Genomic DNA, 15,895 nt, shown 5'->3' on the forward strand with positions numbered 1-15,895 from the left:
GGCCCTCTTCTATTAGACCCTTTGATGTTACCAAGTACGTCTCTTTAGTACCTGAGTTTCGAGAGAGAGAGATTGATTCTTACTTCTCTGCTTTTGAGCGAATAGCACAGGCTTTACAGTGGCCAGCTGACGTTTGGTCTTTACTTTTACAGTGCAAAATCTATGGTAAAGCTCGAGAGGTTGTAGCCGCCCTTCCTCTTTCAGACACCCAAAAGTATGATGTGGTTAAAGCTGCCATTTTGAAAGCTTATGAGCTTGTTCCTGAGGCTTACCGGCAAAAATTTAGGTCTTTTAAGAAAAGCCCCTCTCAGACCCTTTTCTCTGGGAAGTCAAAGAGACTTCCCAGAGAAAAGGGAAGTCTCTTTGACCGTTGGTGTGCTTCAAGTAAGGTGACAAATTTTGATACTCTGAGAGAACTTGTTCTATTGGAAGAGTTCAAAAATTGTCTACCTGAACGTGTTGTTGTTCACTTGAATGAGCAAAAGGTAAACTCACTGTCTTCTGCTGCTGTGTTAGCTGATGAGTATGTGCTTACACATAAGTCTACCTTTCAGTCCGTGCTCAATAAAAGTATGTCTATAAAGTCAGCTGTTGAGCAACCAAAATCAACTCCTCAAAAGAATGACAAGGAGTGTTTCTACTGTCACAAAGCGGGTCATCTCATTGCTAATTGTTTAGCCTTGAAACGAAAAGAACAGAACACTTCACAGACCAAACCAAAGAGTGTGGGTTTAATTGAGAGAAAAGCTCATATTCTAGGAAAAACTGAATGTGGCTGCACTCCAGATCCATGTTTTGAACCTTTTTTGCTGACTGGATATGTTTCATTACCAGGAAAACTTGCAGATCCACATCCAGTTCGTATATTGCGAGACACTGGTGCCTCCCAATCTGTTATCTTAGCAGACTCCCTCCCCTTTTCTGAGATGTCTTCTTGTGGCTACAGTGTTGTACTGCAAGGACTTGAAATGGGTTATGGCCCCCGACCTGTACATCTGGTACATTTACAATCAAAACTGATTTCTGGTACTTTTCCTGTTGCTGTTTGTTCTGTGCTACCAGTTAAAGGCATTTCCCTTTTACTTGGTAATGATATTGCAGGTGGTAAAGTAACACGATCCCCGGAAGTATTAGATGTCCTCTGCTCCCTTCCTAAGGAGGAAGACGCAACACCGACTGCTGTCTCTACTTCCTGTGTGCTCACCAGGGCTCAAAAATTGAAGGAAACCCCAGAGGGAAATGTTGACGTGTCTGACAGTGTACTTATGTCAATCCTTTTAGATGAGAAAAAACCACAGCTTAAAACGCAGGTGCCTGCAGTCCACCAAGGGAAACCTGATGTGCTACAAGATGCTGTTGGTCATTCTTCTTCAATAACACGATCTCAGCCTTGTGCGGCCCAGAAGGTGGTTTCAGCACCAAAAAGGTGTTTCTCGAGTGTGGTAAGTGCTAACAAAGCCAGAGTTGAACCAGTGTCATTCTATGGTCGGTACTGCCACAGCTACCCCACCTCTCAGATTACTGGTAACACTGACAAGGTTACTCCTGTTCATCATTCCATTTTGTACCCAACTCCACTGCAACCAGACCCAGAAATGGTTAAGATGTGTTGGTGGAAAGTCAAAATAAAAGCCTTTCGCCATTTTTTTGGGATGACTAGTGTTTACAAGAATGTCTGTAGAATCTTAACTGTAGTCCTCCTTCTTACTATGCTGAACCTAAATGTAAACCTCAATTGGACTTCTGAGTATCAGCATTCGTTACGAAATGTTAAATCTCTTTTGTCTCATCCACCTGTCCTCTCTTCTCCAAACATGTCTAGGGCATTTAAAGTTGAGGTGGATGATAGTGCTGTGAGAGCGGGAGCTGTATTTTTACAGGAAGGTGATAACGGAGCTGATCATCCCGTCTGTTACTTTTCTTGTAAGTTTATAAGAAGTCAGTTCAAGTACCCCATCATTGAGAGAGAAACTCTGGCTTTGCTTTTAGTGCTTCAGCACCTTGAGGTCTACCTAAGATTTAGTCCTGTGTTACCATCAAATAAAATGGAACAGACAACTTCTTAGCAGATGCTTTATCTAGAGTGTAGCTTATATAGTTACCTTCGGTTGGGAATGTTCCTTCCAAACCCTTTTGTTTAGGATTTTAAGGGGGGAGGTGTTATGGCCAGTGGCCTTTTTCTGTGTTTGTTTTGTTTTCAGTGGCTAATTAGATTGACTCCACCTGGAAGTGGGTGCTGCCCTGCTTGTCCTGTCCTACATCCTGAGGCCTACCGTGATTGGGTCATCAATTGCCGGCTCCACCAATCACTGTTGAGGCCTCCCTTTAAGAACCAAGGACATCCTGGGAGAAGGCGCGGCTGTTTCCTTTTGTTTAGACAGCTTGCCACTTTGTTAGGTGTTTCACTGCTGTTTGTTTGCTCTGATAGCTCTGTTAACCCTTGTTAGCTCTTGTTAGCTTTGATAGCTCGTGTTACACTCGTTTTTTTTCCCTGTGAGGGATCTTTGAATCTCTGTTAGAGATTTGTAGTTTGTTTTGCGTACCCTGTTCTGAAAGTCTATTTTTGTTTGGTTAAGTTTTTGGTTTACAACTGATTGTTTGTGTAATTTGTTTTGTTTAGTACTTTTCTGTTGTAAGTCCCTACATTTTGACTATTGTTAATTTTTACCCTCTTTATTTTGTTAAACCTAACAATAAACCTCTAAATTGTTAAAACCTTACCACCTAGGTTTTTTTTTAATGTTACTTCCCTTTCCCCTGGCCGGGTCGTAACAGTATCTTTCCTCTGTGCTCATTCGAAGGTTGTTTAAAAGTTTCTGAAAAATGCTGCTGGGTCTCAACAGGTTGAATGCAGAGCATTTTTTCTCCAGATAAAACGATTAAAATCCTTCAACAGATTAACTCTTTTGGGTAACTTCCAGAAACAATAAAAAACATCTAAAACTAAAGTTTAAAGCACCTCCATATTTGCTGAGTTCTCTGGTAATGGTGTTTAAAATCCCTAAAACAAGCAGATTTGTTCTTTTTAAGCAGCGTGATTTTAGAAAAAGAATCTGGCCTCTAATTTGACAACATTCATTTAGAGTAGAAAAAAAAAACATTCCATTGATACTATTTAGTACAAACTTTCTTGCCTATAGCACCACACAGTGTTCACCCACAAAATGTTACAAGCTAAAAGTATGTAGGTAGAGGGATCTTTGATAATTCTTCGTTGCACACCCTTTGTAGTTCACCCAGAGTCCAAACTCTCCTTTTATGCTCTCAGCTCACCCTGCAAGTTTTCAGTGGGATTTATGCCTGAGGACTGACATGGCTATGGAGGAATGTTGAATTTGCATTTGATGAACCATTTCTGTGTTGGTTTGGCCATATGTTTGGAGCCTCCTAATCACCCTTTTTAATTTAATTTTCAGGATTATTTTATTACATTTGTATATAAGACAGATTTATATTTTAACAAGGTTTCAAGGGCTTTGGAAGGAGAAACAGACCCCCAGTATCAAACATCCTTTAATATCACAGTAGACATGAGGTGCTTTTCCACACTTTCGCCTTCTGTTAACACCAAGACTCACCAGGAGCGATTGTTGCTAAAAGCCCGACTGTTTGCCACCTGATCAAAGCGCTCAGTTCCAAAGCAAAATCCAAACAGAGTTTAGAAAGCTTCAAGTGCTTACGTTTGTGATGGTAGGACAGGATGGGGGTGGGGGGTATAGCTTTTTTCTGACATACCCCAAAGCCATTTGTTGAACTTCTCTTATTATCCTCTCAACTTTAACTGTTAGACTAAATCAGTCACAATAGTTCCAGTTGTTTATACTTTTCAATCATTGCTCTGACTGTAGATATTTTTATAAGCAGCTATTTTCTTCTAGTCACTTTCTTATTCATGGAGATCAAAATATACAGTATGCAGCAGTTGAAAGACTTGTTCTATTATACTTTACATTTCAAATAGTGGGTAACAGAACTGGGTCTCTGCATCATTTATAAGGAAGTCATAGAGAAGAAAATGACTCAATTGAATTTATGTGACATTACTCTGAGGATGACTACATTGTGGGTGGAAGAGCATCCAAGCTTCAAAGAAGAACTCTGAAGATCATCAGAAATCCTGCATTGTTCAATTCATATTCTGGCTCTTAATTAAGACTTCTGCAACAAACCAATATGACTATATATTGGTTTGGTAAGGTAACCCAACCAGTCCTTACCTGACATGGCGAGGTAGTTGATGTCATGTCCAGCTGCAGAAGCGTAACACCCACTCTGGCCATATCCCGTCAACCGGGCGTAGATCAGACGAGGATTTTCTGAAAGTAACTCACTTGGACCAAGGCCCAGTTTTTCCATAACACCTTAAAATGAGAAGAATAACAATTATTCATCGTTGGCTTCCTTACTGTGTTAGATTAAGCTCAATGGTTTTAAGACAAATTAGTAGTCACTTAAAAGTGTCCCCTCCCCATCTTTTTACAGATTCAGTTCTGACCTTTGCGATAGGGCTCGAGGACAACATCCGACTGAACGCAGAGCCGCCTGAGCAAAGCCACGCCCTCTGGCGTTTTCAGGTTGAGGGCAACGGACTGTTTGCCGCGACCTTGAGTGTCCACAGTTGAGAAAACCTTGGTGCGGTCCACACGGATCACCTTGGCTCCAAAGTCTGCCAGGATCATGCCACAGAACGGTGCAGGGGCCAGACCCGCCAACTCGATGACTTTCACTCCCAGCAGTGCCATGGGTTTATGACTGCCAAGCTTATCTAAACATGCAGATCTCAATTCATGTAAGATAATGCACGGGTTATTTTAGAATTAAAAACATGTCACAAGCAAGACACAATCAATGATATTGAACGTTTTTTTCACTAAGCCCATCATTATGTTCTCCTGTTTCCAAATAATGTAATTCAGGCTGTTTTTCAAAACGATTCAACAGGTACTTGGACAAAGAAACTAACTGACTCACTGAAAAATAGCCTAATTATGCAGAATGTTCTGGTGAGCATTCAACGGCACGATTTTGCCTTTCTCCTGAAATTACATGTTGATCTCATTAAATTCAGATTCAGAACCTTTTGCCATTGCAGCAAAATACATTATCTGACACTGCGTAACGCAGTCTTTTATGGTTAGTTGAAAATTATTGCATTTTTCTCTGCATTTCATCAATCAGTCAAATTTTGACAGCTCTGTACCACACTGACTAAGGCAGCATGGTACTGAGTCGCAAAAAAACAAACAAAATAATTTGCTTTCTTTAACACAACTGTGTATGCATATTGTCCAAACCCCCCCGAATATATTTACTTTGGTTTACTTATCCAATTACTGCAACTGTTCCACAGTTTAGGACTCTTTGCAACACAAGTTAGTATGTACAGCCCAGGATCGAGCAGGATCCTGTCCAGGAAAACTAGAAACCTTGCAGCAAAATAAGCACAAAAAACAACTGATTTGGTGATTATACCAATTTGTGAATACTTGAACTATTTTCAGTACAATGCAGGTACCATCCACTATTAAATGTTTCATACTGCTTTGACAGCTACTTTTCATTAAGCCCATATTTCTATATTGGAAATCTCTCTTCAATGAATCTATAATCTTAAGCATCATGTTTTCATTATATTAAAACTTTTTAAACAATTAATCTAATGTGTTTTACTTAATTAAGTTACTGAAAGAAATTTGCTTTGTTAAATATTCTAGTTTTTATTTATGACTGCAAAGACAAATCTACTTCATCACAGTGCTTATTTCCCTGTTTCCAGACGGATCTATTGAAACAGGATCTAGTAAATAATAAGCATCTCAAGTAAATAGGAGCTGTAATTTAAGCACAATTGCTTATTTACCTATAAAATAGCTACTAAGAAAAATAAACTGAGGTGAAATGACAATGTTGGAACAACAGGTGGGTATGACAAGGAGTTATGGCTTCTCAAAGGCAAGATAACCCGCATACGTGCAACAAAGTAAAATATAACGTAAGTGAAACAGTAGCTTTTATGTTACAATACCAAAACAACCAAAACAAGACATATATTTGCAGAATCTATTCATGCATGTGAACAAACATGCAAGTAACGTGTTTGAATAAAAGTTTATCAGCTCACCTCAGTCAGCTCAGAACTCCGAGGACAAACAGCTGGAGACTCGGCTCAAAATGAGCGGTTCCTTTATCTTTAGACTGAAGTTAGTCACACACAACAGATGGGTCACTGGCTAATGGGTTGACCTTAAATTCAAGTAAACTACGAGGCATACAAAACAGACAGTGTAGCCTATATAGTTCAGCAGGCATTCAATAATAATTCCAGATAGACATGCGTGGTTTAAGCATAAACTCCAGCCTCCGTGACTCCGTGACCGCTTCTGCGGTGTTGCTCAAAGATATGACGGGATGGAAGACTGGCGGAGGACGCAGGAGTTCACCCTGTCTTATGCGGGGAACGCTAACTCCTCCTGGTCGGGCAATTTTCAGGTTTCGCTGCGGTGCAAAGGTAACGAGATTCAAGAATAAACTTCCTGGTGGCGTCTGACGTCATCGCGTCGTTTTGCGATGGTCGTCTGGGAAACGACGTTTTTTTTTGTGTCCATTAAGTTGGACTGACTTATTTTGTTTAATCTATTCATAATTCATTAATTTTGATAAAACCAGGCATCATTATGAAGAAACTTGCTTTGTTCTTTTACACAATTAAAACATGACAAGTGTAGCTTTATCTTTATGTAGTTCTCCAGTAGAAGCTTATTTTCCTGCAAATGCACTTGCCGCCGACAGACTTTGTCACAACATGGTGTGAAAGCTGTGATGTTTTGAAAATCTTTTTGGTTAAAGCTTTGCACACCTAGAGCCTAGAATTATTACCCATTCTTCCTCAGAAACTATCTCGAGCTCAGTCAGATTGGATGTAAAGAATCTGTACAGCAGTTCTCAAGTCACAGATTGTCTTTGCCATGTAGGTGTTTGGTCTTTCTCCTGCTGGAAAGGGAACCTCCATCCAACCCTTTTGCTTCTTCAGAGATGCTTTCTTTCAAGTTTGCTTTGCATTTCAATCCATCTTCTCATTCATTCTGACCCATCTTTCTTGTTCTGCTGAAAATGACTCTTACCCACAGCATGATGATGTTGAGGAAGGTATTTTTCACGGTGGTGAGTGTTTGTTTGGTGTAGTGTTAGTTTTGCTCCATATATTGTGCATGTTGCCTAGAAAGTTCAGATTTGGCTTCATCTGTCTAGAGCAACTTCTTCTAATGTTTGATGCCCCAACATAATTTGTGGGTTAAGGTTTCCTTTCAAAATTTGCTTTGTAAAGGACAGATTTCTGGATCACATAACTAAATATTCTTAATGGAAAATGGAAATAATTTTCCATTTTCACAAATGCATCACAATTGCAATTGTGGTGCAATTGTCACTTTAAAGTTGCAACTTTGCCACATCTTTACCCCTGACCTTTCTGGTTTGTCCCTTGTTCTTGATGGTGCTGTTTGTTCAGTAATAATGACAAATCCCTGAGGCCTCAGATTCAGAGACTCAGTCAACATCAGAGAGGATAAGAGCTAGTCGCATCATAGAAATAGGATTACAAAATCAGCAAGACAGACAGCAAGCAGTTGGAGATCATTTACGTCAACATTCACATCAGAATCCTCACATACGTTCAATAGAGTGCAGCTAAAGGGCTGACAGGCTTTATCACAACATGAGGACCAAAACAGACCATGTTGTTAAAGGAAGGCACGGATCTTCTCTGACCCCTACCAAACAAGACATTTACTTTGAAATGGGTGTTGCAAAGTTTAGGTCATTGTCTTTTAGTTTTTTACTTTGCAATGTTGAAGGGCTCAGAGACAATGCAATCATGTTTTGGATGTCATAGGCCTGAATCTGAACTATGGCTGGCTTGATACAGGTCAATCTTTCAATTAGGAAAGATCTTTTAAAGGACCAATGGCTGCTTGTTTTTCTTTTCCCTGAAGAAGGAATATAATTAGAGAGCTCACTTGTTATGCCAGCCGACCTTAACTCCAATGAACCAAGATTAATTTAATGGGGACTGCAAAAGCAAGTAAACTGAGGAAGAAACTCATTTTAGGACCACTGGTCAACTGCGGAGTGGATTCTGATATAAACTTTAAGTTTTAACAACACAGTCCTTTATGGCCTGTCTGACAATGAAAACTGAATCAGCAAAAAATAGATTGGTGGCAGAAAATTCACTAAGGATTTCATCAAAAAGCTAGCAGAAAGAAATTCTGCTTGAAGAAAGTCCTTGTTCTCTGTCCAGCCAATTTAATGATTCAGCTGGAGGTACTTAACTAGTGCTCGTTCTCTGTTACACAGCCACAATCTAAATATGGTTGGAGAACTGCTGTGGATCTGAGAGCAGGGAAACAAAACTGCCAGTATGATTTGGCCCAATGATGCATTGAGTTTATGTAAGGACTCCTTCTGCCATCAGAAAATTGCTCATGTAGGTGTGAACAATTTTACCTATAACACCCTAAGAATAGGTCATGGCAGCGTCTAGCGGAAGAAACCGCAACCCACAATGACTGCAACAAATACTTATGGTATTCTAGTGTTACTTGAGATGCCAAAGTAGTTTCACACTGTGACAAAAACTTGTGGCATGTGGTTTCAGTGCCTGAGGCATTTCTATCCTCACAGGCTTTGCTTGTGATCAATAATTTTGATTTTGCACCTTGTTAATTTTTTAGTGCTGCCTCAAATTCTTGTTACATGTGCATGCCAATTTTTTCAACTTTTTCTGTAAGTAAGAAAACTGCTGAAACGTATTATTTTCATCCTTCACAATTAGGTACAAATTAAAAAGAAATACACTGAAGTTTACGGTTCTAATTTGACAAAGCTTATTAATGAAGTTCAAATGGGATTTAAAATATTTGCAAAATACTGTGTTGTTTCAGTGTTTTCAACAGGTATTGTTATAAAACCTAATCTCCTTGTCATTTAGTATCATAAGTTCAATAGCCAGGCAGATTACATTTTGAACAGCTGCTCTGCAGAAGAAATAATATATCCTTTCCGAGAGTATCCTTCAGGGTTTTAGGTGATTTCTGCTTCTTATTTTAAGAAATGTAGGGCAATAGGAAAGCCTTTTTGCAGAAATTTTCCTGCTAGCAAGTTCAAAGTCAAATCAAAAGCAGCCTTGCCATGAAAAGGCTGCATAGGCATTCTTAATTGAGTAGAAAATACTCTCAGCAACAAAAGAAAGTTCATCACGGTGTGACAAAAGGAACATGACAGAGACGCTCTTCAAAGGAACAGACTTTTGAGCTCATTTCTTCAGGTCATCAGCTTGAGAATTGTTGCTGCTGTGCTTTTACCGACTAACGTGTTAATGACGTCACTTATTTAATGCTTGGCATATGGGTGTACCATTTCGCTTTTTCACTCAGCAGTTGAAGATGTTATTAAATTATAAGTATTTGTACAGCAATTGTGGATTATTCCTTCTGTCTGAACTGGTGTAACTGAGTCTGACTTCTAGACCATTTTGCTCAAACTCACCTTAACTTCCTGACTGTTGTTGTTGTTGTTGTTGTTGTTGTTGTTGTTGTTTCAATATTTCCATGTAATGTTTTGTTGCTCATAGTACCATCTGTTTTGTATCACAATCTAACTGGGCTTTCCTGTGGCTTTTTTGTTTTTGTCAAAGTAAAGAAAACAGCCTAATTTTTTTTTAACTTTTATTCATTTGAAACACAGATCAAACATGACTCATAGTTATAAGGAGAAAAAAAGTCTATTAGGGCCTATTAATTCGTCTCTCTTATTGCTGTTTATGCACTTGAATAAAGTAAATGTTTCATTTTGCTGAATGTTAAGTGTTTTCAAAATGACCATTTTCAAATGTAATTGTATAAATATACCCTTTTCAATTATTTTTCTTTAACTGCAATTTAGAAAATTCAAGGATGTGCTTGACAAATTATCTTCTGCAAGTTTAATAATTCCTGACACTGGATGTTTTTTTTATATTAGACATTCCCTTTAAGTTCAATTTAGAGCTGATTGAAAAATTTGTCATGTTTATCTTACAGTGTTTTTCCAAGTAGTCACACAGTACACCTAAAAATGATAAAAAAAAATTATTAAAAACTTTAATCAGAAACTTTTAAGTAGCTTGTGTAAAACTAAAAAAATAAATAAAGCTTACAATTCAACCCCAAATTGATTCACTAACCTTTTTGCTGCAAAATTAAAATACCTTCAGGCTTTAAAAACTGCTGGCAGATTTTTTTAGTTGCAGTCGGTCGCTTGATCCCATGAACCAGAAAGGAAGCTACTGAATAAGTCCAAAAATCTACATGAATCCAACACATTTCGAACACTGAGAGATTATGAATAGTTTCTGCCAAGTTACTGTGTCTTTTCCTGTTAAAATCACAATCATCAGTGGGAATAATGAAGATTTTACCTGATAGACTAAAGTGATTTATTGTTACAAAAGAATAACAATAGCAGAATAAAAAAAAGAAGAAATGTATCTTGCAAAATTTTACACAAACCTATAAATCTGTTGCATATGGTGTGGATTATGATTATGTCTCCTTTACTCTGGTACACTCTAAAAGAAATGTCTCTAATTTACAGTAAAATACTGGCAGCTGTGGTTACGAGGATTTTATCGTATTTATACAGTGTAGATCAAATTAAAATCTGGTTCAAGCTTTTGCCTTCATAGGTCATGGAGTCTTCCTGTGTGTCATTTTTTGACAGTATAAATGTAGCTGTTCTATGAAGGCCTCGGATGTTTGTTGAAGAGCATCAGAAAACAAACAGCATCACAAAGTTCAAAGATAAAGTTGTGAAGAAGTTTTAGGCAAAGTTAGGTTATGAACCAATATCCCCAACTTTAAAAAAATCCCCAGTAAACCTTATCAATTTGAATAGCTTCTATATTAAACCTAAAACAAAAGCTACATCTGTTTTGTTCTAACTTAAAGTTTTTGAGCTAAATAAATTGGATTGTTTTATTTTTGCTTTTCTGTGCTTGTATATTCTTCAGACATAGCTGAAATTTTGCTCCCAGAAATGTAGACAACTACAGTGCAGCAGAGTAGCAGAAAACCTCAACAATATGACAACCTTGAATTGAAATGTCACCTTGTGCCAGCAGACGTGGACTGATGGTTTATGTACGATTTCAGTGGCTCGGTTTGCAAAGGTCACCTTACCTTGACTGTCAGATTTTGTGCAAACCCAGATGTGAGATTTTTATTTATTTATTTATTTATTTATTTATTTATTTATTTATTTATTTATTTATTTATTTATTTATTTATTATTTGTGCAACATTTTCTACCAGAAAGAAGAGAGATGCAGGAGACAAGGTAAAAGAGGCGTCTTCATTTCTGGGACAATCTTGATTTGTAAAGGCAATGTAATTTAGACTCATTCAGCTCATACATAAGACATAATTACAGCTTTCAACTGAACTTTTTCATATTCGTCACCGTGTTCACACCTCACAGAGCTGCTCAGCAAAGCACTGCCATCTGCTACGTGAAAAAACAGTTTGAAAAGGGGAAAATTAGACAAAAAAAGAAAGTGATGAATGCACAAGTATGAGGAAAATATTTGATGTTATTTATCCTGTTGGATTACTGCACCTGTCTGTAAAAATGGAAGTCATTTCGAACTTGAAGATATCTAAAAAAAAACAATGGAATTGCTGATTATTAATCATATGTTTATTTCAATATTTATGTATTTTATAGCTTTAAGTTACGTTTGTTCAGCAATGATAATGACACACATTGTCATTTCTTCTTTATAGAGACAAATTGTTGTCAAATTAACTTCCGATTCCATCATTTATTTGTTTCGTCTGACTGGCTCTAATGTTTGATTTTGTTTATCAGCCTCCCTGCTGAGACTGATCAAGACTGAAAGAAACTGATTTGAATAAAAATCCCAACAAATGATTGCAGAGGGGTTCAGGCAGTTAAACTGTAGCAATGGCTCCAGCAATAATAATAATAATAATAATAATAATAATAATAATAATAATAATAATAATAATAATAATAATAATAATAATGCCAAAAGATGGTAAGATAAAGTGAAAGTGAGAGGGCTGGACTATTCCCACACCTGGAAAGATAATAAGATGATGAGAGAAAAAGTTTTCGAATGTTAGGAAGGAGAAAAACTTGAGATCTTTGGTGAAAAATGCCAATATTGCCAAGAAACACAAGGGAAGTGAAAAATCTTTGAATGCCACTGGAGCCTTGACTCAATGACAATAACAGCAAAGAAGCATTATGGAAAATCCTTTGCTAAACAGCCTTTTCTGCAGGCATCAGGTCCACGAGGATTCCCACGTTGAATCAATACATCCCAAGCATTGTTGGGGTCTCTTGAATCTTTTATGTCTCTGTTCCTGAGCTGCTGCTGAATGTGTTCAGTGCATTTGCAGTTGAAACTTTCAAGTGGAAATTATTTCAGTCAGGCTCCATGTACAGTAAAGATTGATAAATCTTGGTATTGATTTATCTGCAGGGAGCCTGCAACACTCCAATGCACAGAGGAGAACATTCTCCTCTGCTGCAAGGAAGAATTGTCATCATGAATTTGGCAAACGCCACGCTTGAACTTTTATTTTTTGTAAAGAGAATGTGACACATTAAGAGCACACTAAGTTCAATTAATTAAACAAAATAATATCCCACCGTTCTCTTGCTTATCTTTATACCACTTAGTTCTGGGTGCATGGAAATGTCACAAATACTAATGCATTGTGTCATTCATTTTTTTCCTGCTAGGATTCATTAGAAGAGTTTTTTTTTCAGGTTCAAATCCTTGTATAGAAAACAACTTTAAATGTCAAAACCATGAATTGCTTTGAATTTATAGTGGATTTTTACCATTCATTCAAAATAAAATATAACACTAATATTATATCGACTTAAGTAAAGTCATGTAAACATAATAAATTAATCAATCAATCAATCAATCAATCAATCAATCAATCAATCAAATTTTATTTGTATAGCACATTTCAGCAGCAATGCATTTCAAAGTGCTTTACATAATTAAAATAAAAACAGCATGTGACATTGAATAAACAATGAGAAAGAGAGACATTTTCAGAAAAAGAAATAGTGAGAAAGAGAAATAAAAAGAAATTAAAGTAAAGATAAAGAGATTTAGAAATAAAAAATAAGACAAAATAAAAAATAAAATAAAATAAAATAAAAAATAAAAACATTATCCACATGAGGACTTGCCCTTATGGGATCTCCTCCAAAATAAGAGGCTCTACAAGCCTTTCCTTCTGTAGGACTTTAGTCAAACCGCCATTTGACAAGGACTCAAACCTTTAAAACTTCTTTACATAAAGAGATAAAAAACAAAGATAAAAAGTAAAGATAAAAATATTAAAAACATTAAAAACATCAAAAACATTGAAGACATCAAAACCCACACTCTAATCCTAATTTAGCCATAAGCAACTATTAACAGGTGGGTTTTAAGTTGAGATTTAAAGGCACCCAGTGTTTCAGCTGTTTTACAGTTTTCTGGAAGTTTATTCCAAATCTGTGGTGCATAGAAACTGAATGCTGCTTCTCCTTGTTTGGTTCTGGTTCTGGGGATGCAGAGCAGACCAGAACCAGAAGAACTGAGGGGTCTAGATGGTTGGTACAGCAATAACAGATCTTTAATGTATTGTGGTGCTAAACCGTTCAGTGATTTATAAACTAACAACAGTATTTTAAAGTCTATTCTCTGAGCTACAGGGAGCCAGTGTAGGGACTTTAAAACTGGTGTTATGTGCTCTATCTTCCTGGTTTTAGTGAGAACGCGAGCAGCAGCGTTCTGGATCAGCTGCAGCTGGAGGATTGATTTATTAGTCAGACCTGTGAAGACGCTGTTGCAGTAATCAATGCGGCTAAAGATAAACGCATGGATGAGTTTCTCTAGATCGTGCTGAGACATTAGTCCTCTAATTTATAAGCAAACTAAATAAATAATATTTAATATTGAATATTTATTATTCAGGTTCTCTTTTAAAATTCTTACTGTTTTTTTTTAATGAAGCCATGTTTTTTGTGTTTATTTTTGTCTTATTCCGAGATATTTCACACTTGTCTGTTATTCCCGGGTGTGCTTATAAAGTTTTGAATTGATCTGTGTCATTGTTTAGTTTTCCCTCATCTTCTTTGTCCTATACTCTCCTCCTCGGATCTATTCATTCTGTTGATTATTCTCACCTAATCCTGATTCTAGTAATAAACTTCGGTTTCTATCATTCATGTCCAGATGCTTCCATTTCTACATCTCTCTCTAGTAGTTTATTTGTTTGTTTGTTTGTTTGTTTGTTTGTTTGTTTGTTTGTTTGTTTGTTTTGCAATGCCCGTTTCAAGCTGTTTTGCAGTGAAGCTTCATGAAGCATTAAAATAACTCTGATCGTTGGGGCGATTCATGTCTCGAGGACCTGAAACCTTTTAAATTAATTTGGTAAAGTGTGCTTGAGGAGATTACAGCAACACCTTGTAAGGAATTTCCCCCAGAGGGGGCGCCAAACCACAACCTGCCCGAGAGCGCCACACTTAGTTTAAGGGTGTCTGTAGAAAAAAAATGCAATTGCAACTCATCAAAAACGCTGCTGCCAAGGAAAATGAACCAGAGAGGTGCAGAAACTGTTGGTTCCTTTAAATCAACATTGAAAGCATGTTTGGGTGCAGTAGCTTTGAAGCAAAAACAGTGAAGTTTGTTCTATGCCTTTAATATTTGCATTTCTACATCTGTTTCTCTATGAAATGCTTTTATGCTCATACTTTGTTATTTTCTTTAGATATCCTGTAAAATACTTTGAATTGTACATGCATAGTGCTGTGTACATAAACTATCCTGGCCTTAAGTTCATTACAATAAGAGCCATCCTTTAAGTAAATAACTTCTATCATGCTTCTGTTTCTCCTCTTTTCAAAAACTCATCTGTTCCCATCCACTGTCCATCTTTAATAACAGAAATGAGTATCCATGTTGACCTGAACACGGTGAGTCATCACATGCTGAACTTAACGGTACAGTTGAATGTTTATTAACAGTTTTACCTCTGTAAACTTGCTTATGTGACGTCTTTGCTCAATTTGTGTATGACTAGTTTCATGTAAAATGCATTTCCCTTTATCCAGCTTCCTCTGTTGGCATTTTATTGAGGATGATTGTAGTTGCACTTTGTGCTTCTCATGTATTAGCATAAAATTTCATCTCGGTGATAAATGGTGGCTCTCAGAACACATTCCTGTGTAATCGACTCTCTCATTTGGCTTTGGAAACCGATACACCATGAGTCATAATAAGACCAGACAGAAAAATTTTGAATCGTCTCATAGCTTAGACCATTACTGGTTCAAATGTCCCTCAAATATTCATGTGTTACTCTGCTATCACCTCTGGCTGCTTGGGGAAATTTAAATAATGCATCAGATGCCCTCCTCCAACTATTATCATCTTCATTTCATGTTGTTAGCTTTGGGTGCTTCCCATAGTTTGATTAGCTATTTCACATCCTCTATTTAACCTGCTAGGAATGACAGAACTACCAAACCAAAGAAAGAAAAGCATGATTAAATTAACAACTCTAAAAAGCCCCTTATGTCTTCACTACTGCACTGCATTTCGCTTATAATGATTCACTCCAGGTGCTTAAACTCATCAACCTGTAAAACCTCTACTGAAGCAGATTCATTGTCCTTCCCGTCTCTCTAATTCACACTCATGTTCTGTTTTGCTTCTGCCGTCTCTTGTGTTTGTGTTTCAGGGACATTTCCAGGCTCTCTAACCTACTACAAGCACGTTAGACAGAGTGTGGAATATAAATTTTACATTAAATATCACAAAATT

The 15,895-nt window shown here is 37.2% G+C and overlaps 1 protein-coding gene and 1 long non-coding RNA gene across 6 annotated transcripts in view; one reads left to right on the top strand and one right to left on the bottom strand.

Moving 5' to 3' along the window:
• Positions 1–2,720, top strand: part of LOC103142708 (uncharacterized) — a 4,244-nt gene extending 1,524 nt beyond the window's left edge. The window contains exon 2 of the long non-coding RNA XR_476724.2: positions 2,354–2,720. This is a non-coding gene — a long non-coding RNA (uncharacterized LOC103142708). The remainder of the gene's footprint in view (positions 1–2,353) is intronic.
• amacr (alpha-methylacyl-CoA racemase) overlaps positions 1–6,556 on the bottom strand; it is a 22,882-nt gene extending 16,326 nt beyond the window's left edge. Inside the window, exons 1-4 of one of the 5 annotated variants that reach the window (XM_007558876.2) lie at positions 6,122–6,556; positions 5,313–5,426; positions 4,496–4,765; positions 4,218–4,361 (exon numbers count right to left, since the gene is read on the bottom strand). In XM_007558876.2, the coding sequence (XP_007558938.1) occupies positions 4,218–4,361; positions 4,496–4,742 (391 nt within the window). In that variant the 5' untranslated portion in view covers positions 4,743–4,765; positions 5,313–5,426; positions 6,122–6,556. Of the gene's footprint in view, positions 1–4,217; positions 4,362–4,495; positions 4,780–5,312; positions 5,427–6,121 lie in introns of all 5 variants that reach the window. The other 4 variants (XM_007558875.2, XM_016674777.1, XM_007558877.2 and 1 more) reach the window with 4 other exon arrangements.
• Between the last annotated feature and the right edge of the window lie 9,339 nt (positions 6,557–15,895).

This window comes from Poecilia formosa, unplaced genomic scaffold (genome assembly GCF_000485575.1).
Source record: "Poecilia formosa unplaced genomic scaffold, Poecilia_formosa-5.1.2 Scaffold100, whole genome shotgun sequence".
Taxonomy (NCBI): domain Eukaryota; kingdom Metazoa; phylum Chordata; class Actinopteri; order Cyprinodontiformes; family Poeciliidae; genus Poecilia; species Poecilia formosa.